Source organism: Oreochromis niloticus, linkage group LG16 (assembly GCF_001858045.2).
Source record: "Oreochromis niloticus isolate F11D_XX linkage group LG16, O_niloticus_UMD_NMBU, whole genome shotgun sequence".
Lineage (NCBI taxonomy): Eukaryota > Metazoa > Chordata > Actinopteri > Cichliformes > Cichlidae > Oreochromis > Oreochromis niloticus.
Genome location: NC_031987.2, coordinates 7,170,941 through 7,192,909, shown reverse-complemented (window position 1 = coordinate 7,192,909; position 21,969 = coordinate 7,170,941). Strand labels below are relative to the sequence as shown.

Genomic DNA, 21,969 nt, shown 5'->3' with positions numbered 1-21,969 from the left:
CTTAAAGGCAGATTAGAAAGGAAGGAAATTTTCAGGCCTGAAGAACGATTTTACACCCACTCCAGAGGCACAGTCTAGAGCCAAAATCTGCTTTTTTTGTTCACCATGATTTTTCTGTAACCAGAATTAATGTTTGTGATGTAGAGTAACAGAAACAAGCATCAATGTTTGATCTGCTTTCTGATAATTCATTGGAAGAAACTTGAAAAAGTGCATTCTGGGTAAATATTTAGGGCTCATTCTGCCATGTGAGATATCAGCTGCTCCTTTGTGCCTACATTTAGATACCATATTTGTGTTTGTCTGACAGCCTCGCTCCATTATATTCCAGTAATTTATCTCATTTTTAACTCTCACCTGATGCCTGCCTTTTGTTTTCCATCATAATCCAATGCAAAAGATCCAAGCTGGTTCATAAAAAGGAAAGGACCCCCCACCTGATGAACAGCCCTAAACTATTCCTGTTAAAGGACCAGCAGTGAACAAAACCACATGCAGAGCAAACATCTTTTCCTATGATGGCAATTTTTTCTGCTGGGCAGCATGAAACAAGCTCTGCTTCCCGTCTTCTATTACTATAATCATCTTTCTCCTCTGATTATGTCTTGAGAAAAGATAAAAGGCTGTGCTTTTACCTTGGAGACGGATGTTTATCGCCCGTGTATTTAAAAAAGGAGATGATTGTCACGCTCCAGTGGGCCACCTTTCATTTCAGAGCCTTCTCCTTTAATGGAGGGAGTCGATTTACTGTAATAAATGATATGAAAGTGGTCACCCTGCAACTCCTCAGAGGCAGTCTCAAAGAGACGGTAGATTAGTGTAATGGCACACAAACTCACACCAAAGAAAGTCTGGCATTAAAGTATTTTTGCAGGTGATAGTGATAAAGTATTATAATAATATTATTAAAGGTTTTGATGTGGAAATGTCACAAAAAAGAAAGTGAAAATACTTCCTTGGAGCTCACTGCCTGCAGATGGCGCTGTAGGGTTTGAGCGTGATGTGTGTCGGGTGATGGTCCTGGGTGGACGCCCTGGCGGTCTGACCCCCGGCTGCTGAGGTTAGCTACTGGGATGTGAAACTCCACCACTCTGGCATGGAAGCAGCCCAAACTGGTATGTGGGGTTGACTGATACCAGGTGGATATACTCAGACTTACCTGAACACACAGCTCGGGCTCTGAAACAGTGTCCTGGAAAAGGGCTGGAGCTGCCCTCGATGAGAGGAGGCTGGGGTGGGCCTTCTAGTATCCCCTTGGCTCGCTGCCAGTACCTTTAAGTTTTTCTCGGTGAATGATAAGGTTGCTTCTTTAGGTTTGGTACCAAGTCCTGAATGTTGTTTGCACTTGTTTGCAAAGCAACAGTCAGGAGCACCCAGTCTTCTTGGAGTTCCTGGGTGCAGTGCTAAAGCGTGCCCCATCTGCAACTCCATTGTCCTGCTGGATAACTTCAATGCAATGACAGAGAGACCTGGAGGAACGTGAGTGGGAGATCTTCAATTTCCACCTTCAAGCAGAACTCCAACAGCATTCTGAGGAAGGCTTGGGTCACTGATTCCAAATGGAGCATCTCATTAATCCCACTGGCACTCCTTCCATAGAGGATGCAGTGGACGGAACTGCCAAAGAAACAGTTTGTATTCTGTTTGTATTCAACTCTGAGAAATCTGGAAGAAGACAATTTTTTTTAGTAAGGGGAGAATAATTTTTAGCCAAAGTATTAAAAAAGTTCATCTAAATTATCTCAAATTTGGCACTGCAGTTACTCAGGTAACCAGCAACACTTTTGCCAAATTTGAAGCTGACTGTATCAATGAATGGGCAGATGTTACTGGTAACTTTTTGCTTAAAAATATTAATTATACCTTTCAGTAACAAAAATTAGCTATTCAGTTAATTTGTCATTATTTGAGGTTCAGAGAAAGGATTGATTTCTGGCTATCTTGAAAAATAATAAAACAGTCCTGTATCACGAGTATTAGAAGGTGCCCAGTGACTTTTTTTTTTTGTAAGTAAATCCAGCTGTAGTGATCAAGACAAGAAAAACAGCAAGCTTTTTACTAAGGAAACAAATGTAAACGTGCAGTTCACGTTACATTATTGCTTAAAACTGTCTTCAAAAACATGTTTAATAGCCCATAGATGATGATCACTGCTGTGCGCTTCAGTCTTCCCTTCACACTAAACATGTAAAACCTTCACAGAGGCAGCAGACTAAATGAAACAGCGATGGCAAGACGAATAAGCGCAATTATTCCCCCTCGGATTCCTCTGAAAATCAAACGACAGTGGCTGATGTGTGGCAGCGCAGCACGTTAGGCAGCTGATGAAGGCAGATAACTAACACATCACCGGCTGAGCACAAAATCATCTTGTTTTTTTGTTGTTGTTGTTGTGAAGGTTTGATTTCACCACCTGAAGCTGCGGTGTCTCATCTCTGAACAGGTTTTTGAGGCGTATTTGCTGTTTTATGTGCACAGGTTCAAAATTTGCCATCAGAAAAGAAATTCACTGACAGTATTTGAGTCAGAGCAATTCCTGGATTTCCTGTTTTTGTTCTTTAAAATAGATACAATTGTGTCAAAAGTTTCTTTGGAGAATCGCTTTCAGATACTGTTACTGATTGTATGTCTTTAGGCCTGCTAGTTCTTCTTTTGTCCTCCACTTGTTCAGCTTCCTCAGATTTTTTTAAGGACACAGCACACCATGACAATATGTGCCACATTTTTGGGTAATAACTCTTTGTAAATCATCCTCATTTTGCAAATATGTTATTTTGTGTCTGTCAAACTCTATTATCTTAGGCATTTTTCACAGATTCAACTAAAGAAATTGGAACAAGTAATATGTTTTTGCAACAGGTTGAGAGTAACAAAATCCCTAAAGATACAATTTAAAATTGGTTCAAACACAACACTGTAGTTAAATGCCTTTTTTATGCTTCAATGATTCAGAGGTAATCTTTTAAGCATCTGCCCCAACAAATACCACTCACACGAATTAAACACGAAAACACAAGATCTTAAAAAGTAAACTGAATCAAGCAAACTCAAAACTAAACTGACATCAAAATGAAATAAAAGTTTTTTAATTAATGAAAAATATAAAAGTATTATAACCCTTGAGCCCTGATTACTCAGAGCTGTAACACCAGACTAATTCCTGTCAATGGGCCGGTTCAGATTATGTAACGACGGCTGATGACCCCAACCCAGCCACCGCTCGTCTTGACGAAGAGACCACAGAGCATCACGGAGCAAGATGGAGACAATGGCGGCTTCACCCGTGTCTGCCTGATTTCACTGCTTATCTAAATTAGCTTCTGCAATTCAGAAAAGTTAATTTACTGTATCAGAGAAAAGGAAATGAGACTGTGGTTACTCTCGGAAGTTTACATTCATTCGGTTAAATCGAGGGAGCGGGGCTGCTGAAGTTTGTCAGGGTGAGGTTTTGTGAACCAGTATTTAAAGGACTCAAAATGTATTATTATTTCAGGTCATACATTTTTGCACACTGTGTGGTTACTTGTGTAGCTCATGAATTTGGATGTTTAGTTTTATCACAGAGCAAACTGAGCAGGCTGCAGTGATCCTGAATGGTAAGCAGCATTTGACCACATGTGATGTGGAATTCTTTAACAGCAGGGAATGAACACCGACCAGCACAATGTGTGTGACGCCGGTCCCTGGAGAAAACACAAAAGCATTTGCATCTGTATTGTGACTGAGTCTACTCTTTCAGCCATATGGACACTCATTGTCCGCTTCATGTAGTCAAATGTGTGAGGCTGTGTATATATAAATTTGGACACAGCCAGCAGGAGCTCGTTCATGACCTTTGGACTTTACATTTTGAAGCCTCAGGACTTGTTAATAGTCAGTGTGCTGGTTGTTGTTGGGTACCAACTGTGTGTCAGCCAGCCAAGTAGTAAAAATTGGACACTAACTTCTTTGTAACAAGGAAAAATCAGTGGTTCCATTGAATATTATTTAGTTATTAATTTTTTTGCTGTTGATGAGAAACTGGTCGTCCAGAGGTTGAAAGAAAAGCAATTGCACCTCTTGCTTCGCCGTAGGCAACTTAGCCTTAGCCTTCTGCTTTTACTCATAGACAGGTTGCCAAAGGTATGCAGGTAACTGCAAACAACTGGAATCAGTGTGTGATGGGTTTCAAACTAATATAATGACAAACAGTACTTGTAGCAGCTATCTGTGTTGGTGACATTTTGCAATAGGGGACTCAACACCAATCGGTTAGTATCTAATAAACTCAAATATAAAAGTAAGGCTCATTCTGCAGTTTAATCATTCTGCCTCATTCTGCAGTTTAATCACCAACCTGTGGAGGAACTTCTGAATTTCAAGTCTGTGGTTGGACTCTAAATGTAAGTAGTTATTAGATTGAATTGAATTTCTGTTTACTCACAGTATGCAGATACTACCACCACTCAGCAAGTACAGAATCACAGCACAGGATTATCACAAACAGACTGCATGTACCTGCCAACCTGATTCAATAGCAGTCTGATTCCTTCTTACTCCTGTTTTGCTGTCTTGACACACAAAAGATGCTTTGAAGATAGCAGCTAACTGCTCCGGTCCCACATCTTCGTTCGTATGACGTTGCTAGCAAATTGCTGTTGTTGCACATATATTAAATGGAGGATGATGACTTTGTTGTGCCAGACAGGACCTCCAGCAACCATTTGCGTTTTTCCCTAGCGACCAGAGGGTGCCAGGTGGGGTCGGTGATCTGTCTGTGGGCTGCAGCAGATGGTTGCCCTCCCTGAGCCTGGTTGTACCAGAGGTTTCTTCCTGTTAAAAGGGAGTTTTTCCTTCCCACTGTCACCAAGTGCGTGCTCAGATGAGGTGGTCTGATTTTTGGGGTTTTCTCTTATTGCAGGGTCTCTACTTTACAATACAAAGTGCCTTGAGCCAACTACTATCGTGATTCAGTGCTAAATAAATAAAACTAAATTGAATTAGTGATAAGCAACAGACTAACTTAGATCCACCTGTTATATACAGTAAATCAGATGATTTTCAAAGGTTGTTTTAAGGTTGTCCACATCTTGAAGTATCTTTGGGCAAAATGTGGATCCACAAGTTACCCCAGATGTATTCATCAGTGCATGGAAAACTGCTTAGACATAGATAAAAGCACTATGGAAGTACCAGATCCACTTGTAATCCACTGTATATGGATGGACCACTAGTGTCAAGGTTGTAAGTCATCCAAAATGCTCTCTTTCTCTAGACTTCATCGTCTTCTACTAGACTTCTGCACACGGTGCAACCTTTGAATTTGGTAACTACTTGATTCTACATCCTTCACCAAAAATACCTGCTGTGAAATTTCACCGTCCCCGCTGAGCATTTATCTTGATGACATCTTTACTTCAGCTCGTATAACATCCGCTATCTCATTTCACTACCTCGTCTGGTTTGATTTAAATGGACAATAAACTCTATAGAGCAGACTCACATCACTCTGTCTCCAGTAAGGAACTGTTATTTTGCACATGTCAAGGTCACTGGCAAAAAAAACCCAAACAAAAGCATTAGTGTTGATCCTGTTCTATGCTTCTTTAAAGTGTCAGTGAATCGCTCGTTTCTTTGGTTAAAAAGTCATTTAGAGGAGTAGCTGAAGGGTTTCCAGACACTTATTGGATGGCTCGGTCCTCCCTGTGCAGCCAAGCATGCTGATTCTCATTAGACTTCTTCTCTCTTCATCCTTTCACCCTTTTTGCCATAAATTAACTCAACAGCATAATTTAGATTGAAGTGCTGAATCTTTGGATCCCCATGCACAAATTAAACGAAATCCCACCCAGGCGCTTCAGATGTGATGGAGTGTTTACCTGATGTGCCGTGTGAGCTTCATTACGCTGATATCTGCTCCTGAAATGTGGCACATCAATGCATATATTCTCCACGCTTAAAGCTACTACATATGGAGTGTAATCAATACTCAATACTCAATTACAGAGCATGATGTCTATAAAGGATTTGTTCAGAATTTCAATTAGAAGAGCCCTCCTGGCTGTGTGTGAGCTCAGTGTGTGAGGTAATCAATAAAATATTATACTTAGTTATAGGTTAGTCGGCAGTTTTGCAATTAAACAAGAAACCTCTGTGATCTATAATAGACTCCGACTGCTGCTCTTCAACTTATTTATTCATTAACATGTTTAAAAATAAGGAACATAAAAAAGTTTGGTGTACAGCTGCATCACAACACTGAATCAGCTCATCAACAGCAACTCGCTATCTTACTTTTAGCAGACTTTTAGAAGACAGTACAATCCAGGGGTATCTTATAGCTACAACTTAAATGTATAACATGCTAGCAGATCTCCCACTCTCTTGATTTCTGGTTTCATAGTCGGCGTGAGGGAAATTTCTATTTATAAATAATTACAGACTGCTAACATGTTGCTGTCATTTTGAATGAATCTTTGTCAATGAGCACAATTTGCTGACTCGATTCGACTCAACTGGCTGCTAGATGGTTGTTTTCCTGTTATACTACTATTGAACACAAACGTTGCTCAGTGCAAATGTATTATTTAAATGTAAAGTTCTAACTATGTAGGCAGCAACATGTGACTGTCACTGGTTTATCACAGTTAATTGCTGTATTATTACAAATAAATTTAATGTAATTGCCAACTTGACCCAATATGATCTGTTAGCTGACTGCTCATCTTATGGCACCGTTTATGGCAGGTTTCATTGACAGTGTTCATGTGCTTGACAAAAAAAATATTTTTTGTAGCCAAAAAATAAATAAGTTAAGTGAGGTAACTTCATCTTATCAGGTTCGAAACTGCAACTGCCCAGTGACATTGTCTCAGCATTCAGTTAGCATTAGCCAAGAAGCTAGATAACGTAATTAAAAAATCGCTAGCAAATTAATATGAGTAACCTAGATTGGGCTAAAAGCAAATCTAACTGGATAACATATTTATCATATTCTTAAATTAAATAAAGAAAATATTTTCCATTTTTTCCAGAACATAGTGTTGGTAATAACAACATTTTTCCCCGACATTTTAAAGCTATGATATCATAACAACATGATTGGTCAGTAGCAATGTCATGGACCTTAACTCAACCGAAAAGTGTTTTGTACTCTATGGGACATTTTACCATAGACTACTATAGGATCAGATGTCTTTTTGCACATGTATCACCCACTGGTAGCTGTTAAAAACAATGCAGGTTTAAGGCACTTTCACATTGGCTGCGCAAGATCTGGTCTTCCTCCTGAGCTACAGCCACCACAGTTTTTTATTTTTCATTTCCATTTATCATGCTTTATAAATGCTGATACTGATATATCAGCAAATAGCTAATATTGGCTGATTACACTGTCTCACTGATAAATCAGCTTTACTAAATGGCTTTCCTTAAATGGGGTTTCTAGCTGTCCTCATTGAACATGTCTAATTTTGGCTCCATGCTATGTTCATTGCAAGCCAAACTTTATGCACCATGGATCTATTACATTTTGTTAGGCCATTAAGCCTGATACATGTAGACTATAACACGGGTGAGGGCCCAGATTACAAAATAAAAGTGACAAAGAAAATAAAGCAGCAAGAATGGTAGAAGAAGCATCAACATCAAGATACTTAATGTGAGTGACAGATCGTCTGTATTGAACTTTAAATGAGAAAGTTAAAAAGCTCCAGAGACGAGAAAAAAATCAGTCAAAATCTGACAGGGTGTGAAAAAATAATAAAACCTGAAGCCTGATTAATGAAAAACTGTGACTGACATGTACAAATAAAAAAAGTTGAACTAATGATTGCACACAGAGGGTGGTGACTGGTCTGGAGTTTAAATAAAGCTTCTAAATGAAGGTATGAATGAAGATGAAGGAGCTGAAGAGGAGTTGAGGCTAGCACACCAATAAAAAGCCTGTTCGACTGTGACTGAAATGAGAAAAACCATCACATTTGTTTTCTTTGTCAGTAATATCCCACTTTTATTAACGCTCATTTTCCCCTGACTGAACATGTTACCCACTGTTTCCATCTTCAAATTACTGCTCAAAATATTAAAATAAAAAAAGACATATTGACTCTGTTCCTTGGGTCCAAGCATCAAAAAATGACTCATCTTTCTAACATGCTGCTGTTCCTTGTCCGTTAGCTTATTTATTTTTTGGCAGATACACGCTCCCAGAAACTACTCAGTCATCAGTCTTGGCCTTGCCAGGTTTTCATCAGCACTATTCATATTTAGCATGGCTTGAAGCTGCATTTTTAAAGAGCATTAGAAACGTACTAGACCAGGCATGATGCTAGGAGCTTAAAGCAGGGTTTTTTTGTGTATAAAGTCACAGTGAGATCAGATCATAGAACAGGACATGCTCTTTAAGTGTTTCTGAGGTTACAAACAATTTTTTTTTTAATTTTTAAACAAAACTTTTTCTGAGTTTGTTTTAAAAAATGTATCCGTCCACATCCAAGTGTTGTCAAGACCATCTCAAAGCAGCAGGTGGCGATATAACTCCAACCGTGAAGAAATGTTGGCCGTTCAAAAGACCTTGTCCACATTTTAACACTGAATCCAAGTTTTCCAAACTTTTCACTCTTGCAGAAGTTTTTCAAAAGCTCAGTTTTCAGTGATCCAAAACATCAAAAACAAACGGCCAAAACGCATAATAAAAGCTATATTTACCAAAATACCCGTGTACGTGTAGACGCATCCTGACATTAAGAATTCCAAACCCAAGTTATAAAGACAGCTTTGAAGATTATCCAGAACTCACCATGTCCAGTAGTTCAAAGTATGCCCCCAAACTGTCTGCCATCTATAATCCAGTTTTGAGATCCCTTCCCAGACGCCTTAACGCCCACTCACATCCTGGGCCATCTGACCTCAGGAAATCACATGATAGGGTGGGGCCAGGTTTCACAATGAGCTCACCCGAAACCCTGGCTGATTGTGACCCACACCCGTTTTCACACCTTGGCTCATGTGATTAGGTAGAGGATCATCAGGGGGTCCTTTGTCCCTCTTTGGGGGGACACTCCCACTGGGTTTAAATCTGGGACTCTCCACCATTTGACTCTTAGAACTGAAGAAGCTTCTCGGATGAGAGGTGAAACGTCTTCAAGCAACTTAAAGAAGTCCAGACGCTTTTCTTTCCAAGCTCCTTAGACAATATATAAAAATATTAAAAGATCTGGGATTTATGAAATATTTTCTTTAAACATACAAATGTTAGTAATTGCTATTTGGGAATATGCATGTAGAGATTGTCAGTTTTCCATTTCCTTTGTTGCACAGTGTTTTTCCAGGTGTGTTTAAGACTCCAGCAGCTAAAATTCAAAATGTAAACACGGCTTCAGTCAGATTTTAATCTGCAGGCTTTGTGAGAGGATGAGATCTTTCCCTCCAGAGCTCTCTAACATTTCACACTGTGTTTCCTCTGGATTAGTCTGCACCTTCTGGGATCTCCACTGATATTTGCAGTGTATAAAACATGGAAGGATGCACAATTTAAATGAGCGTGCAGCTCTTTGGGTGTTACTACGCCTGCATCAGTTTCACTTGGGTGGAGAGAGGAGTGAAATATTACAGGGGTTACTGCAAGTTCATGTTCTGATTTCTAAATTTCTTTAAAAGAAAATGTCACTAAAATGTTAAAGCCTCCCCCAAGTAATCTCACAAACACCTCTGACTTGTTGTCACGTGTACGTGTATACAGAATATGTGGAAAAAATTACCCTCTTTCATTCCCCTTGGCTTTTATTGCAATGTGGATCATTTTGTTTTTATAACTACATATAAAACTGTGCCTGAAATGCTTTTCAGAAGAACTTTAAACATCGAACGCAGTCACTTGAAATGTCTGTAAATATAGTTTTAAAGATATTTTATTATACTGGACGTATTTATTGCGAACTGGACACTGCCTCAAGGTTAAAAACGTATAAAGTACTCCTTCACAAAAAAAATGAACAAGCTTGGATGGAACTCTTTACAGTCTAATACAATACAATCTAATAATTCAATGTGCGTCATTATTTTGATTGTTAAATGTATTTAATGCTGTCACTGTCAGTATGTGAACATATTGTGCAACACATTCTCTTAGAGCAGGTCGTGAGATATTCACTATTGATTTGTGTTTCTTCTATTGTATATTTTTGTGTGTTCGTGGATGCAATTTTTTATCTTTTAAAGCACAAAAATTCAAAATTTATACCCATGGGGGGTTGTTGGTGGAGCAAATAATTTTTAAAATTTTCACTAAAAACTACTTTGTGAGATGTACGCGCACAAAACAACTTGGATTTGGAAATTTAAAAAAACCAAACTTCTGCTTTGCTAGGTTTGTAAAACGATTGTAGCAGTAGTTGCCACTTCTTTAAACTTCTGTTTTAGGGCTGCAAGAGTGATGTATCCCCTCTAGTGACTCATCAACATACTTCATTAGGCATGAGTAAATAATTATGATTATTATTATAATAAATTAGACTCAGTTGTGCTACCATGACAGAAACCGAAATTTCTGTCTACATGAATGCAAAGAAAATTTCTTTTTCACTATTTCATGTTTTGCTGGGCTGAACTGTTACATGGCTTAAAATGAAACTTCCCCCAAGTCTCTCAGGTTCTTCTTAACAGCCTGTTTAGTAACTTCTATATTAAACTTCTATGACACATTTTCCACTAACATCGAAAGGATGAGTTTTTTTCTTGTCCAGTACCAACATTACTTTTACTTAGTTTTTGCTTTGCTGTCTTAGTTTAGCTTAGAAATGGAATCTACTAATCACCAACATCAACAGCTATCTTCCAGCTCAACAGATGGCAACACAAACTGCACATAACGATTAATACTAAGAATAATGTTGGTTGTGTTAGCATCAAAAAGAAAGTTTTGTCAAACGAAGATCGACTGACCAAATGCAAATTAGACCATCAGGGAAAAACTCTTTTCTGTGGTTTGGTTTTCGTGATCCAACCAACTACGATCTGTCTTTTCTGGCTGGCTAACGTTTTCCTCAGACAAACTGTAAGACAGCAACAGACACATAAGCTGTCTCACTTGGCAAAATACTGTGCCGAGGCCTTTTTTTAAACTTATCTGACCAGTTTTAAATTACTTTGTAAGCTTACATTATGATCTAATGGTCAACAGATTCACATAGCCTAGCTAAGTTAAAACTAGCTGTTTACCGATTGCATATATAGAGACTTGATGAAAAGAGAGTCAAACAAATAGTCTGATCAGGCTCGGACACTAAAGTTACTGCTGCCAAAATCCTGAGAACAAATTAAAGTGTGCTAGCTGGCCAAATGAGTTCATTAGCTAATTTGTTCTGTGATCTTAACGATTGATTTTAGCTACTGTGTAATGCTAACATTTCATCTCCAAAATGTTGGTCAGCTTCTTACTAATTCCATATTATTGACAACACAAAACAGTTCCCTATTAATTTCACCTTTCAACCTCCAGTTTTAGATTTGCTGCATGCCAACAGTATATACAGTTAAGCCCATAATTATTCATACCCCTGGCAAATTTTGACTTAAAGTTACTTTTATTCAACTAGCAAGTTATTTTTTGACTGGAAATGACACAGGTGTCTCACAAAAGATAATAAGATGATGTACAAGATGCATCATTGTGGAAAAAAATATTTCTCAGCTTTTATTTACATTTGAGCAAAAAGTATCATGTCCAGAATTATTCATACCCTTTACAAACTGTCACAGTCTCTGGGAAAATCCAAAGTTCTATACCATTCCAAATAGTCAAAGCTGTTCTAAAGCATCCTAATTACCCTGATTAATTGGAAATAGCTGTTTTGATCAACTCAACAGGTGAAAAACAGCAGCTCTCTGCAGGTGGTCTGTGGACATTCATGGCTAAGACAAAGGAACTCAGTGAGGACCTGCAGCTGTGCATTGTGGCTGCTCACAAGTGAGGAATGGGCTACAAGGCCATATCCAAATGTTTTCAAGTTCCAGTGGCTACAGTGCAAAGTATTATTAAAAAATACAAGATGTTCCGCACTGTGGAAAATCTCAGAGGATGTTGTCGGAGGCCAAAAGTGAAACCTGTGTTGGCCAGGAGAATAGTGAGAGAGGTGAAAAAGAATCCAAGGATCACCACCAAGGCCATTCTGGTGAATCTGGGCTCTGCTGGTGGCAATGTCTCAAGGCAGACAGTCCAACGGACACTGTTGGGTTCCACGGATGCAGACCAAGGAAAACGCCACTTCTCCAGGCACTTCTAAGGCATGCCAAAGCTCATTTGGCCTTTGCAAATGCTCATCTGGACAAAGAAGAAGGTTTCTGGTCTTCAGTGTTATGGTCAGATGAAACAAAAATTGAATTATTTGGTCACAATGATGTTGCCTTCATTTGGCATAAAAATGGAGAAGCCTTCAACCCAAAGAACACCATCCCCACTGTCAAACATGGTGGTGGGAACCTAATGCTTTGGGGGTGTTTTTTTAGCCAATGGACCATGGAACCTAATCACAGTAAACAGCACCATGAAAAAGGAGCAATACATGAAGATTCTCAACATCAGGCAGTCTGCAGAAAAACTTGGCCTTGGGAACCAGTGGACATTTTAGCACGACAATGACCCAAAACATACAGCAAACGTGGTGAAGAAATGGTTAGCAGACAACAACATTAACGTTTTGCAGTGGCCTAGCCAGAGTCCTGACTTGAATCCAATTCAGAATCTGTGGAGGGAGCTAAAGATCAGGGTGATGGCAAGAAGACCCTCCAACCTGAAAGATTTGGAGCTCATTGCTAAAGATGAATGGGCAAAAATGCCTGTGGAGACATGCAAAAAGCTGGTCTGCAATTATAGGAAGCGTTTGATTGCTTTAATAGCCAATAAAGGCTTTTTTCTATTGATTATTGAGAAGGGTATGAATAATTCTGGACATGATACTTTTTGCTAAAATATAAATAAAACCTGAGAAATATTTTTTTCCACAATGATGCCTCTTGTACATCATCTTATTATCTTTGGGGAGACACCTGTGTCATTTCTGCTCAAAAAAGAACTTGCTTGTTGAACAAAAGTAACTTTAAGTCAAAATTCGGCAGGGGTATGAATAATTATGGGCTTAACTGTATATCTTCATAATCAGATTTTCCCATACAATAATTTAAAACACCTCATCAACGCTGCTGGTTGCTGGCTTTTCTATATCAGTCGCTGGTTACTGATTCAAGTGAAAACAGATGTTAGAAGGAAAAAGTACAGGCAGTAATTTATTGATTTTTGTTCACAATTGCAGTTATTTACACATTTTCCTTAAGGTTTTTTCAAAGACACGGAGGACAGCTAAGTGTAATGACTTGGCTGCATTAAGAGGTGTTTGTAAAAGAGATGTTGTAATCATGTTTCCCTTCAAGTAGATGAAAGAACAAATTCCCAGTTACCCATCTCCATCGCACCCTTTAATCCACTCATTATGAGGCTAATGCATCCATTTATGTCCTCATTTCAGGTGTGCACTACCGAAAGTCCTGTGCCTCATCTGGAGCTTGTCTTATCGCCTCTTCTGGTTACCAGCAGTTCTGCACCGGGAAGCTCAACTCGGTCTGCATCAGCTGCTGTAACACACCGCTGTGTAACGGACCACGCCAGAAGAAGCGACCCCAGCCATCTGCTGCCATCACCCTTAACACGCCACGGCTTCCTGTGCTTTCTTTCAACATCATCATCCTACTTTCCTCTATCCTGTGCTGACAGAACTTTGCTAAGACGTGCGTTGAAACAAACTGAAACTGTACAAGCTCTGCTATACATGCTTCGAAATGTATACAAGAGAAGGCTTTTTACAGCATTTGTTCTCCTGAGTCCTGGCTTTCTGTTGCAACAAAAACAACACACTAGTGGACAAAGTTATCGCCATGTGTCATGTCGTGAATATGGGTAAGATGAGGTGGAGAACAGTGCCGTGGATAAAACAGCTTCCAGCAGAGGGTTCATGAACGTCTGTCTCTATTCATGTACGCTGCAAGGTGGAAAAAGACAAACAGCAAAGATAGCATGTGTAATTTCCAGAATAAATCTCTTATTTCTGCTCTATCAATAGGTAAATGAATGGGGTAAAAAACAAGTTTTGCAGTGTATTCACCAACTGAAACAAAACATGTATGACATCTCCCAATTTAACATGACTTATTTAACCTCTTGGCATCTACCATGTTGTTAACAAACCGCTGTGATAAGTATTGGGTTGGAGAAGAGGATGTTACCTCTAAAAACAATTCTTTATATGGGGTTTTGCCTTTATGTTCTATTAATATGGTATAATTTGAACTAAACAGGTTCAGATTCCACATAAAGTTCACTAGTGATCTTTTGGCATTGAGAGGCTATTGATAAATTAAATGATAAACAAACATAAAATGATAGAAAAACATTTATTTTAATTTTAACAACCATTTCAGCCTCTTAGCAGGTATTTTACAAAGAGAAAGATGTTGACTCACACTGCCTGGCCAAAAAGAAATTTGATAAACACCTTTGAAGAAGGCATAAATTTGCAGTGGCATCATTTCAATTAACATTTATTTCCTTTCAGATTTTCATTAATTATTTTGCCAAGATCTTGTACTGATGATGGCAGAATCACTCCAGCATATCCCAAAGATTCTCAGTGGTTTAAGATCTGGATTCTGTAGTGGTCAATCCATATTCGAAAATGATGTCTCATACTCCCTGAACCACTCGTTCGTTTCCTTAAGGCTACACACAGCTCTTTGGTCCTACTCCCTTGAATACTTTAAGTACTGTGGGAGTGGAATGCTCTGACTTCACAGAACATTTAACTGATTGCTGATCACGATCTTTTCCAGACACATTTCTTCTTTGGAGATGACGGTTAACTACCGTCAGTTTTTTTTTTTTTTAAACACATTGGACAATACTTAGCTCATTTTTAGACAAGCCATTAATTTGACCCTTTCAAAACTGAGTAACATTATTTCCACAACCACGGGATCTGTCCCCAGACGAGGTTGGTTAAGAAAACAGAAGCTACTGGCTGCACCAGTTAGGGTTCAGAAACCTGTTGCTGTAGTAATTTTCCTATTTGCTTAGTCAAATCCAGGTGGTGACTTTTTGTTGGCCAGGTAGTGTATGTTCTCAAACAGTCGTCACAGTATCTTCAGGTAGCTAAAATAAGACCTTTATGCAGTAAGTATGTAGTAATAAGGGGTGCTGAACTTGTGACTGGCAGGACAATAAGAATGAGACTTCAGAGAGCCAAAGAGGTCATATAAATCTTCTCAACACAGCAAGCTTTGACTTTGCTTTAAAGTCTTAAGGTTGGCTGTAGCTGAAATTTGTTGCCATATGGAATTTATTTTAAAGATTGAGATGAGCAGTCACTCTATGTGGGAAACATCTATGTGCAAACTAATGATAAAATAATAAAATCTGCAAACATTTACTTTGAATCTAAGCAGAAAAAGTAATTACTTACATTTACTTTATATATTTAAATACTTCACAGCCATGATCGAGCTTGGGATTCAACCTGAGGATGGCTGCTCTTTAACAAGTGGTTTAAACTTGACTGTTTTTGACCACTGTGTGACGTATACAGAGTGTGATTAATGCTGTTTTTGTGTTGGTAATAATGAATTAGTTTTCCATAATGAATGAGGTTATTTTATTATATGGTTATTTAAATGCACGCACCCCTCTCTTTTTGGGGATGCTCGTTATGGTCAGTGGTTTTCAGACCTGTTCTGGCATGCCCCATACCCCACAAGTTTTACAACCCTCAACATTTTTATCTGAATAAGTATATTATTAAAATAAAGGTAAATGTAGCACTAGCATACTCTTAATTCCAATTAGTTTCATTTTGTATTTTCCCCTGGCTCTGCGCCCCACAGTTTGAGAACCACTGCTTTAGGCAAAGGTCCAAATATGTGATACATTTTAAAGACTTCTCAAATAGCTGCAAGCAACAAACACAACTTCAGCTCCTCAGGATTCTCGGTAGTAATGTCCTGACCGAATACTCCTGATGTTGTCCGGAGTTCATGTATGAAAACCTCTCAGCTAGTTTAGGCCTCTAAATGAAACAAAGTAAAAATTAAAATAATTCCAAATGAGACACAAAGATGGATGCAGCCACTGTGATGTGACCCATTGGACTGTGTATGACCCAGTTAATCCTTCGTTTTGGCTTTAATTTGACTGTAACTTACAAATTAACATCATTTTGTATTCAGTATGACTTAAAAGTAGCCACTGAGGCCATACTGTCATCAGGAAATCGTTTTTTACTGAGGTCATAGATCAGAGGTCAGAAACCTGTGGCTGTTTTGCCCATGTCCAGTGCCTCCCTGTGGGTTTGATAAAAAATTAATCTGTATATGGAAATAAATATAGTAAATACATCAGAGAATTTGCACGTTTGTGGACAAATTTGATTGCTTTCGCTACCAACAGGGTTTTTTTACTTAAAACTAATTTGATTTTCCTTCACTTCACAAATGTTCTCTTTAGTGGTTAATAAAAATAAGTAACTATCTTAATTTTTATTATCCTAGTTCTATAATGTTATAAATCCATCATAAATGTGGCATTATTGTTATGAAAATGCAAAGTTAAAATACCAAATAGTCATACAAAGTCACTGCAGACTAGTTTTAATTATTTATACCTATTCATAATGTTGATATGCTTGTTTATGGCTCAGCTCCCTTTTGATAATAAATTTTGCTGACCCCTGTCAAAGATCAGGGGAACAGACGGCCATTTTTTCATACACTTCAATACAGCGTGACTTCTTTTTCCAGTCAGCCACTGAAAATAATGCCGCTTTGAGGCACGTCCTGCCCTTTTCGGACCTATTCAGTCTATCCTGAAACCTCAAATTCCTCGTCGAAAGTTGCGTTTTTGTGCCATTGCCTCCCTGCTGTCTCTGCCTCGCTGCCTAACGACATCAGAAACAGTTGTGTTTGTTTCAGGAAGGGACGCTTCAGCCAATTTGGGCCATGTAGTTCTCACTGTTTCACCACACCTCTGTGTTTTGTGCTCTGTAATGTTTACAGGAAAATGTTGGCACTAAAATGTGGAAAAATTGTGAGTGACAGTTCAGAGGGTGCAGTGTGTTTATCACTATAAATAAAAAGCTGTTTTTGTTGGTAATTATCTTACTGTCACAGTGATTTGGAAAAAAGGAGGACAGCACCAGCTCAGCTTTCTAGGCTGCTCCGAAAAATATCCCAAATCTAATCCAGTTGACTGTGAGATGCAGTTAAAAGCCTGTTAAACAATAAAAAATGTAATTAAATACACGCTGCACTGACTCAACTCACTGACTTTACTGAAATGTTGTCAACTGTGTACATACAGGGATCCACAGACAGAAACATATACTTTAAGTTAATCAATGTTTTTGTTATAGTACATATAAAATCATCACAGAGGTATTAGAGCTGAGATGAGGCTGTTCTCCTTGGGATAAAGTCAGACATGGCTGGACATTCATCTCAGCTGTCGGGCAGGTAGCTGCATAGATGACTAGATAAATTTAGAAAAGAAATTTTAGGATACACACAAGCCAACTTCATAAATGTCCTTGATAAAATAGCCATTTAGACTGTAATGGAGCAGTATGATGACTGATGGGTGCACGAGAACAGACAAGAATACAGATCAAGGAAGGCTTACACATCAGCACGCATACCTCTGCAGACACCTGGGGCGAAACATGTGATGGTGGCAGGTAGCACAACAGGCTACAAAGAAAGCAGAATGTTGTTATAGTTTGTTAAATGGAAATATTTCATTTCTTTTGCATATTTGAGACACGCAAATGATAAGAATTTAACTATGTATTTATGTTCTTCTGTAGTGAGCTGAATCTCACCTTTAAGTGAATAGGCTATATATGTCAATGAACATTTCTGAATTCATTTCACCTGCTTTGGTGCAAATCAAAGTGACAACAGGTGCACTCGAGAGGCAACGAGATGACCCCAGAAAAGGAGCAACACCTGCAAAACTGCTCCTGTGGGTTCTTCTCCAGCCCTGAGACAGAGACTTAATGCCCAAAGTGATGATGAAATCAGTCCGATTGACAGACGTGAGTTGGGTAGTATAATTTATTTAACTGAGTAATAGCACTTGGATATTTGTGTTTTTGACACTGAAAAAGGAAACAGTATTGGGATGATGTTCTTGTGTAAAAGACAGTTTTAAGATGCTAAAAGTACCATGTAAAGGTTTCTTAGTTCAGTTAGGAACACTTTAGTCTAAAGTCACGTTCATTTATTTGTCACAATGAATTGAATTGTTAAAGTTCAAAGATTAGTTGCATAGTTACATTTATTCCAACATAAGAATGTATCTAAGATATGTACATACCAACACATTGCAGAGTAAACAAATGAAATAATTAGGAGCCAGATTTAATCCTGAGTCAGCACAATTAACTTTCACAGTTTCTCACGTTTACGGCACAAAAACCAAGATTTCCCAACTTAACTCAGAGTGTGAACTCTCTCTCTGTAATCGAGCTGGGTCGTGAACTCAGTTACTGCATTTTGCCAAATTACTCCAGGTCTAAACTGACTCCCCGTCAGGTCTAAGCATCAGTGAGGTTAGGAACTCTAACAGTAGACTAACACTACTGTTAGAGTTCACCATTAAATATAAATGTAGAAACAGTCTAGAGTTAGTAGAACCAAGTTAAAAAAAAAAAATAAAAAATCTAAAAAAAGTCACACAAATGTTCTGATTCAACACTGCAGCAGAATTCACCTCTAAGTGCTTTATATTTAATTCAGCTGCTGGCCTTTCACTCATCTTAAACATTGATTGACTAAATAACTTACACCTTTGGTATAAAAACAATGGACGGAATCACGGGGGACGTCACCCTTTGGTTTGTAAAATCCTTTTATCCTCTTTTCTGACGCTAATAATGATTATTATTTATAAAATGCACTTAATGTTTTACTCAGTATCACCAAAAACTAGGTCATAAAGTCAGCAAAATATTATAGTCGCCCCCTGTTGGCCATTGAAAAGAATGCAGGTTTTTGTGTCGACTTCGCTTTTCAGGCTTCATAGCTGGGCCCATCAAGCGTTACACCAAGGTCCAGCTATTCCAGATTAGCCAGAGACTGTGAGGTGTTGGCAAGTTAATATTAACTCCATTAGAACCCCAACATCATTGCATCGAAACACTTTTTCTAAGTTACTAATTGTAACCACTAGATTTCTATTTTTAATTTTTATTATAGATTCCAACTTTGAATACTTGCTTTGGGACCTCCTGCCCTTCTTGAACATAAAAGGAAAGCCTGACATGGATACAGCAGTATTAAGACCCAGATGCGACATCAGTTGAACCATACAAGGGATTAAAAAGCAGAGCTAGGCTTGTTGTGGTTTGCAAAGCAGCTTGCAGCTACTGTGCTAAAGCTAAATACCCTAAATACTATTTCAGATTAATAGTTGGATGTGACCTTGCGCTGACATCATTGCCTGCCATAGCTAACAGTAGGGTTAATCAATGTTAAAAGCCATTGTTATTTGCTCTTCTTGAAGGTTGGTGATCATAATGTGACCTTCAGTTTCATCTATGGGCCAAAATATATTAAAAAAAATCTCCTATCTGGAATGCAGAGCACAGATTACAATGCTTAAACCCTCCAGTCTGTACCTTTAATTTTAACTGAAGCTCTGAGTTATTTAAGATTATGTATTATATTTTAACAATATCACTGGAGGTAAATGTCCTTTGGAGACACCCTGTGCTATGTTTATTGTGTACACAATGAACTGCATCCATGGATAAAGCAGTTTCTCCCATTGACACATCGCACAACAGGCTATATTTCTGACTCTGATGGTACATTTCTATTCTTGAGCTCCAAGATTTGCTCTTCAGTCCCTATGATGGACGTCTGAGTATCCGTGCCCAGTCCCGAGTCATCTTGCGACTGAAATGTCGTAAAGGAGGCAGGCGTTTCCTCTTTGGCGACAGTGGTGCGACTTGACCTATTTCGATGCAGTGACTTCAGCAGCAGGGGGCGTTGGGATTGCTTGGGGACAGCCCTGAACTGCACGGTGGACTTATTTTTATGCACGATGGTAAGGTGACACCGCAGAACCTGCATGAATACGTCCCTGAACTGCCGGGAGGAGAGGTTGTAGAGGAAAGGGTTGAGGACAGAGCTGAGGTAGAAGAAGGTGTCGGCCACGGGGTGGAGGATGACGTAGCTCCGGAAGTAAGTAATGGTCCAGTTGGACTTGGGCATAGCGGCCATCATAAGACGGCGAATCTGGTTGGGAAGCCAGCATACCATCAAGGATCCAACAATGAGAACTAAAGAAAAATACAAAAAGAATAAATATAAGAGAAGTCATGACTTTTTTAAAACGCTCTTGTGTCTGTGAACCTCAGATAATAATTTTAAAAAGACAGGAAACAAGACAAAACATTTAATATGGTACATGTTTGTTAAAAAGAAAATATGTTTAATCAAACTTACTCAAAGGAGGGGTGATGAGCTAAAACACCACCTTTATTCTTTAAATAGCTATGTTCTTGATATTTTGACTTTATTCATAACAGTTTTTCACCTTTATTCTCAAAAAAGCATTTCACCGTTACTCTCGAAATGCAATCCCAATTCCAAAAGAGCTGGGACATAATTAAAAACAGAACCATTTCTACTTCTCATAAATTCATACTTTATTCACAGCATAACACCAATCAAAACCGAAAAAATGTAGCTGATATTTTATCTATGCATCGCAGTTACATTAATAATTAAAATTGAATTATACATATTAGTGCATTTGTGTCAATTTATTTTAGAGGACAACTTTAATTATTAGTTATGTAGATTGATTAAACAATTTATTTTTATATATTTTTTTAGCAATCTGTCAAAAAATTGCTTAAAACTAAAAATTATATTTATTAGGGAAACTTATTTTTTAAACAGTAAACTTATCTAAATATTTCATATTATATCATATATAATAAAAAACAAGCAAACACCCCCCCCCCCCAAAAAAAAGACTTCTTCTGTCTGCTTCCAGTTTTGACTTTTTCTCCCGCTATACCAGCGCTGATGTGGAGGTCTGAGCGGTGACACCTATTGTTCAGGATGATGTCACCATTTACGTGTAAAGTGATGAATGTAGCGAACATAAACGGTCATTTAATTTGTTCACCAACCTTGTCGGTAGTAAAATATTATCTGAACCAGCATCAGTGTTAGTTTGTCTTTATCTTGCGAGCTGGTTGTTTACATTAACACAGTATTATTTGACTCCATTTCTAAAGCAAGTGTTAGCTGGCTAGCTAACATAAGCTTCCCATCCTTTGGATCTTAATGGATCGACCTCCATTTTCACGCAGAAATCAATCCACAGACCTCATGGAAGGTTTCTTATTTTAAGTTACAATCCATTCACACGTCAGGAATAAAATGAAACTTAATAAATGTAAAAATATACAGAGAGCACATTTAAGTGAATTATGTGAATACACCACTGCCATTACTCACACCTCGTCATTCATGTCTGAGTCATGCACTGAACTCTCTGAAAGGACAAACACAGCCTCGGTCTCTCTTCTGCTGTTTATCCGTTTCCCTGCAGTGTTTTTAATGGGGATTAAGCTGCGACCAAACAGCCTTTCAGCATTCACAAAATTATCTGATGTGAGACAAATGCTTCCTGCTGAGAAGCACAAACATAAACACATTCATGTATAACACCATGTCCAAAGACGCTGATATCCTGATATTATTAAGAGATGAAAAGCAAATAAAAAACAGAGAAAAATCAGTCTCTGTGTTTCTTACATTCAGACTAAGTGCACTCATTAGTGTTTGTTTATAAAGGTTCAGGTTCAGTTTAATGCTAATCTCAAGTGTCAGTGAGCTTTGATCCCTTGCAGCCTGTCTTAAGGTTTGCCAGTG

At 38.4% G+C, this 21,969-nt stretch overlaps 2 protein-coding genes across 4 annotated transcripts in view; one reads left to right on the top strand and one right to left on the bottom strand.

Annotated features, from left to right (window-relative positions):
- The window catches only part of LOC100693480 (ly6/PLAUR domain-containing protein 1), a 28,494-nt gene extending 9,758 nt beyond the window's left edge, over positions 1-18,736 (top strand). Inside the window, exons 1-2 of one of the 2 annotated variants that reach the window (XM_025903608.1) lie at positions 13,136-13,366; positions 13,503-18,736. In XM_025903608.1, coding sequence (XP_025759393.1) covers positions 13,234-13,366; positions 13,503-13,744 — 375 coding nt within the window. In that variant the 5' untranslated portion in view covers positions 13,136-13,233 and the 3' untranslated portion in view covers positions 13,745-18,736. Of the gene's footprint in view, positions 1-13,135; positions 13,367-13,502 lie in introns of those variants that run through there. The other variant, XM_025903607.1, reaches the window with a different exon arrangement.
- A 329-nt stretch (positions 18,737-19,065) lies between these two features.
- gpr39 (G protein-coupled receptor 39) overlaps positions 19,066-21,969 on the bottom strand; it is a 38,709-nt gene continuing 35,805 nt past the window's right edge. For both annotated transcript variants that reach the window (XM_003458379.5, XM_025903606.1), the window contains one exon: positions 19,066-20,360. In XM_003458379.5, coding sequence (XP_003458427.1) covers positions 19,864-20,360 — 497 coding nt within the window. In that variant the 3' untranslated portion in view covers positions 19,066-19,863. The remainder of the gene's footprint in view (positions 20,361-21,969) is intronic.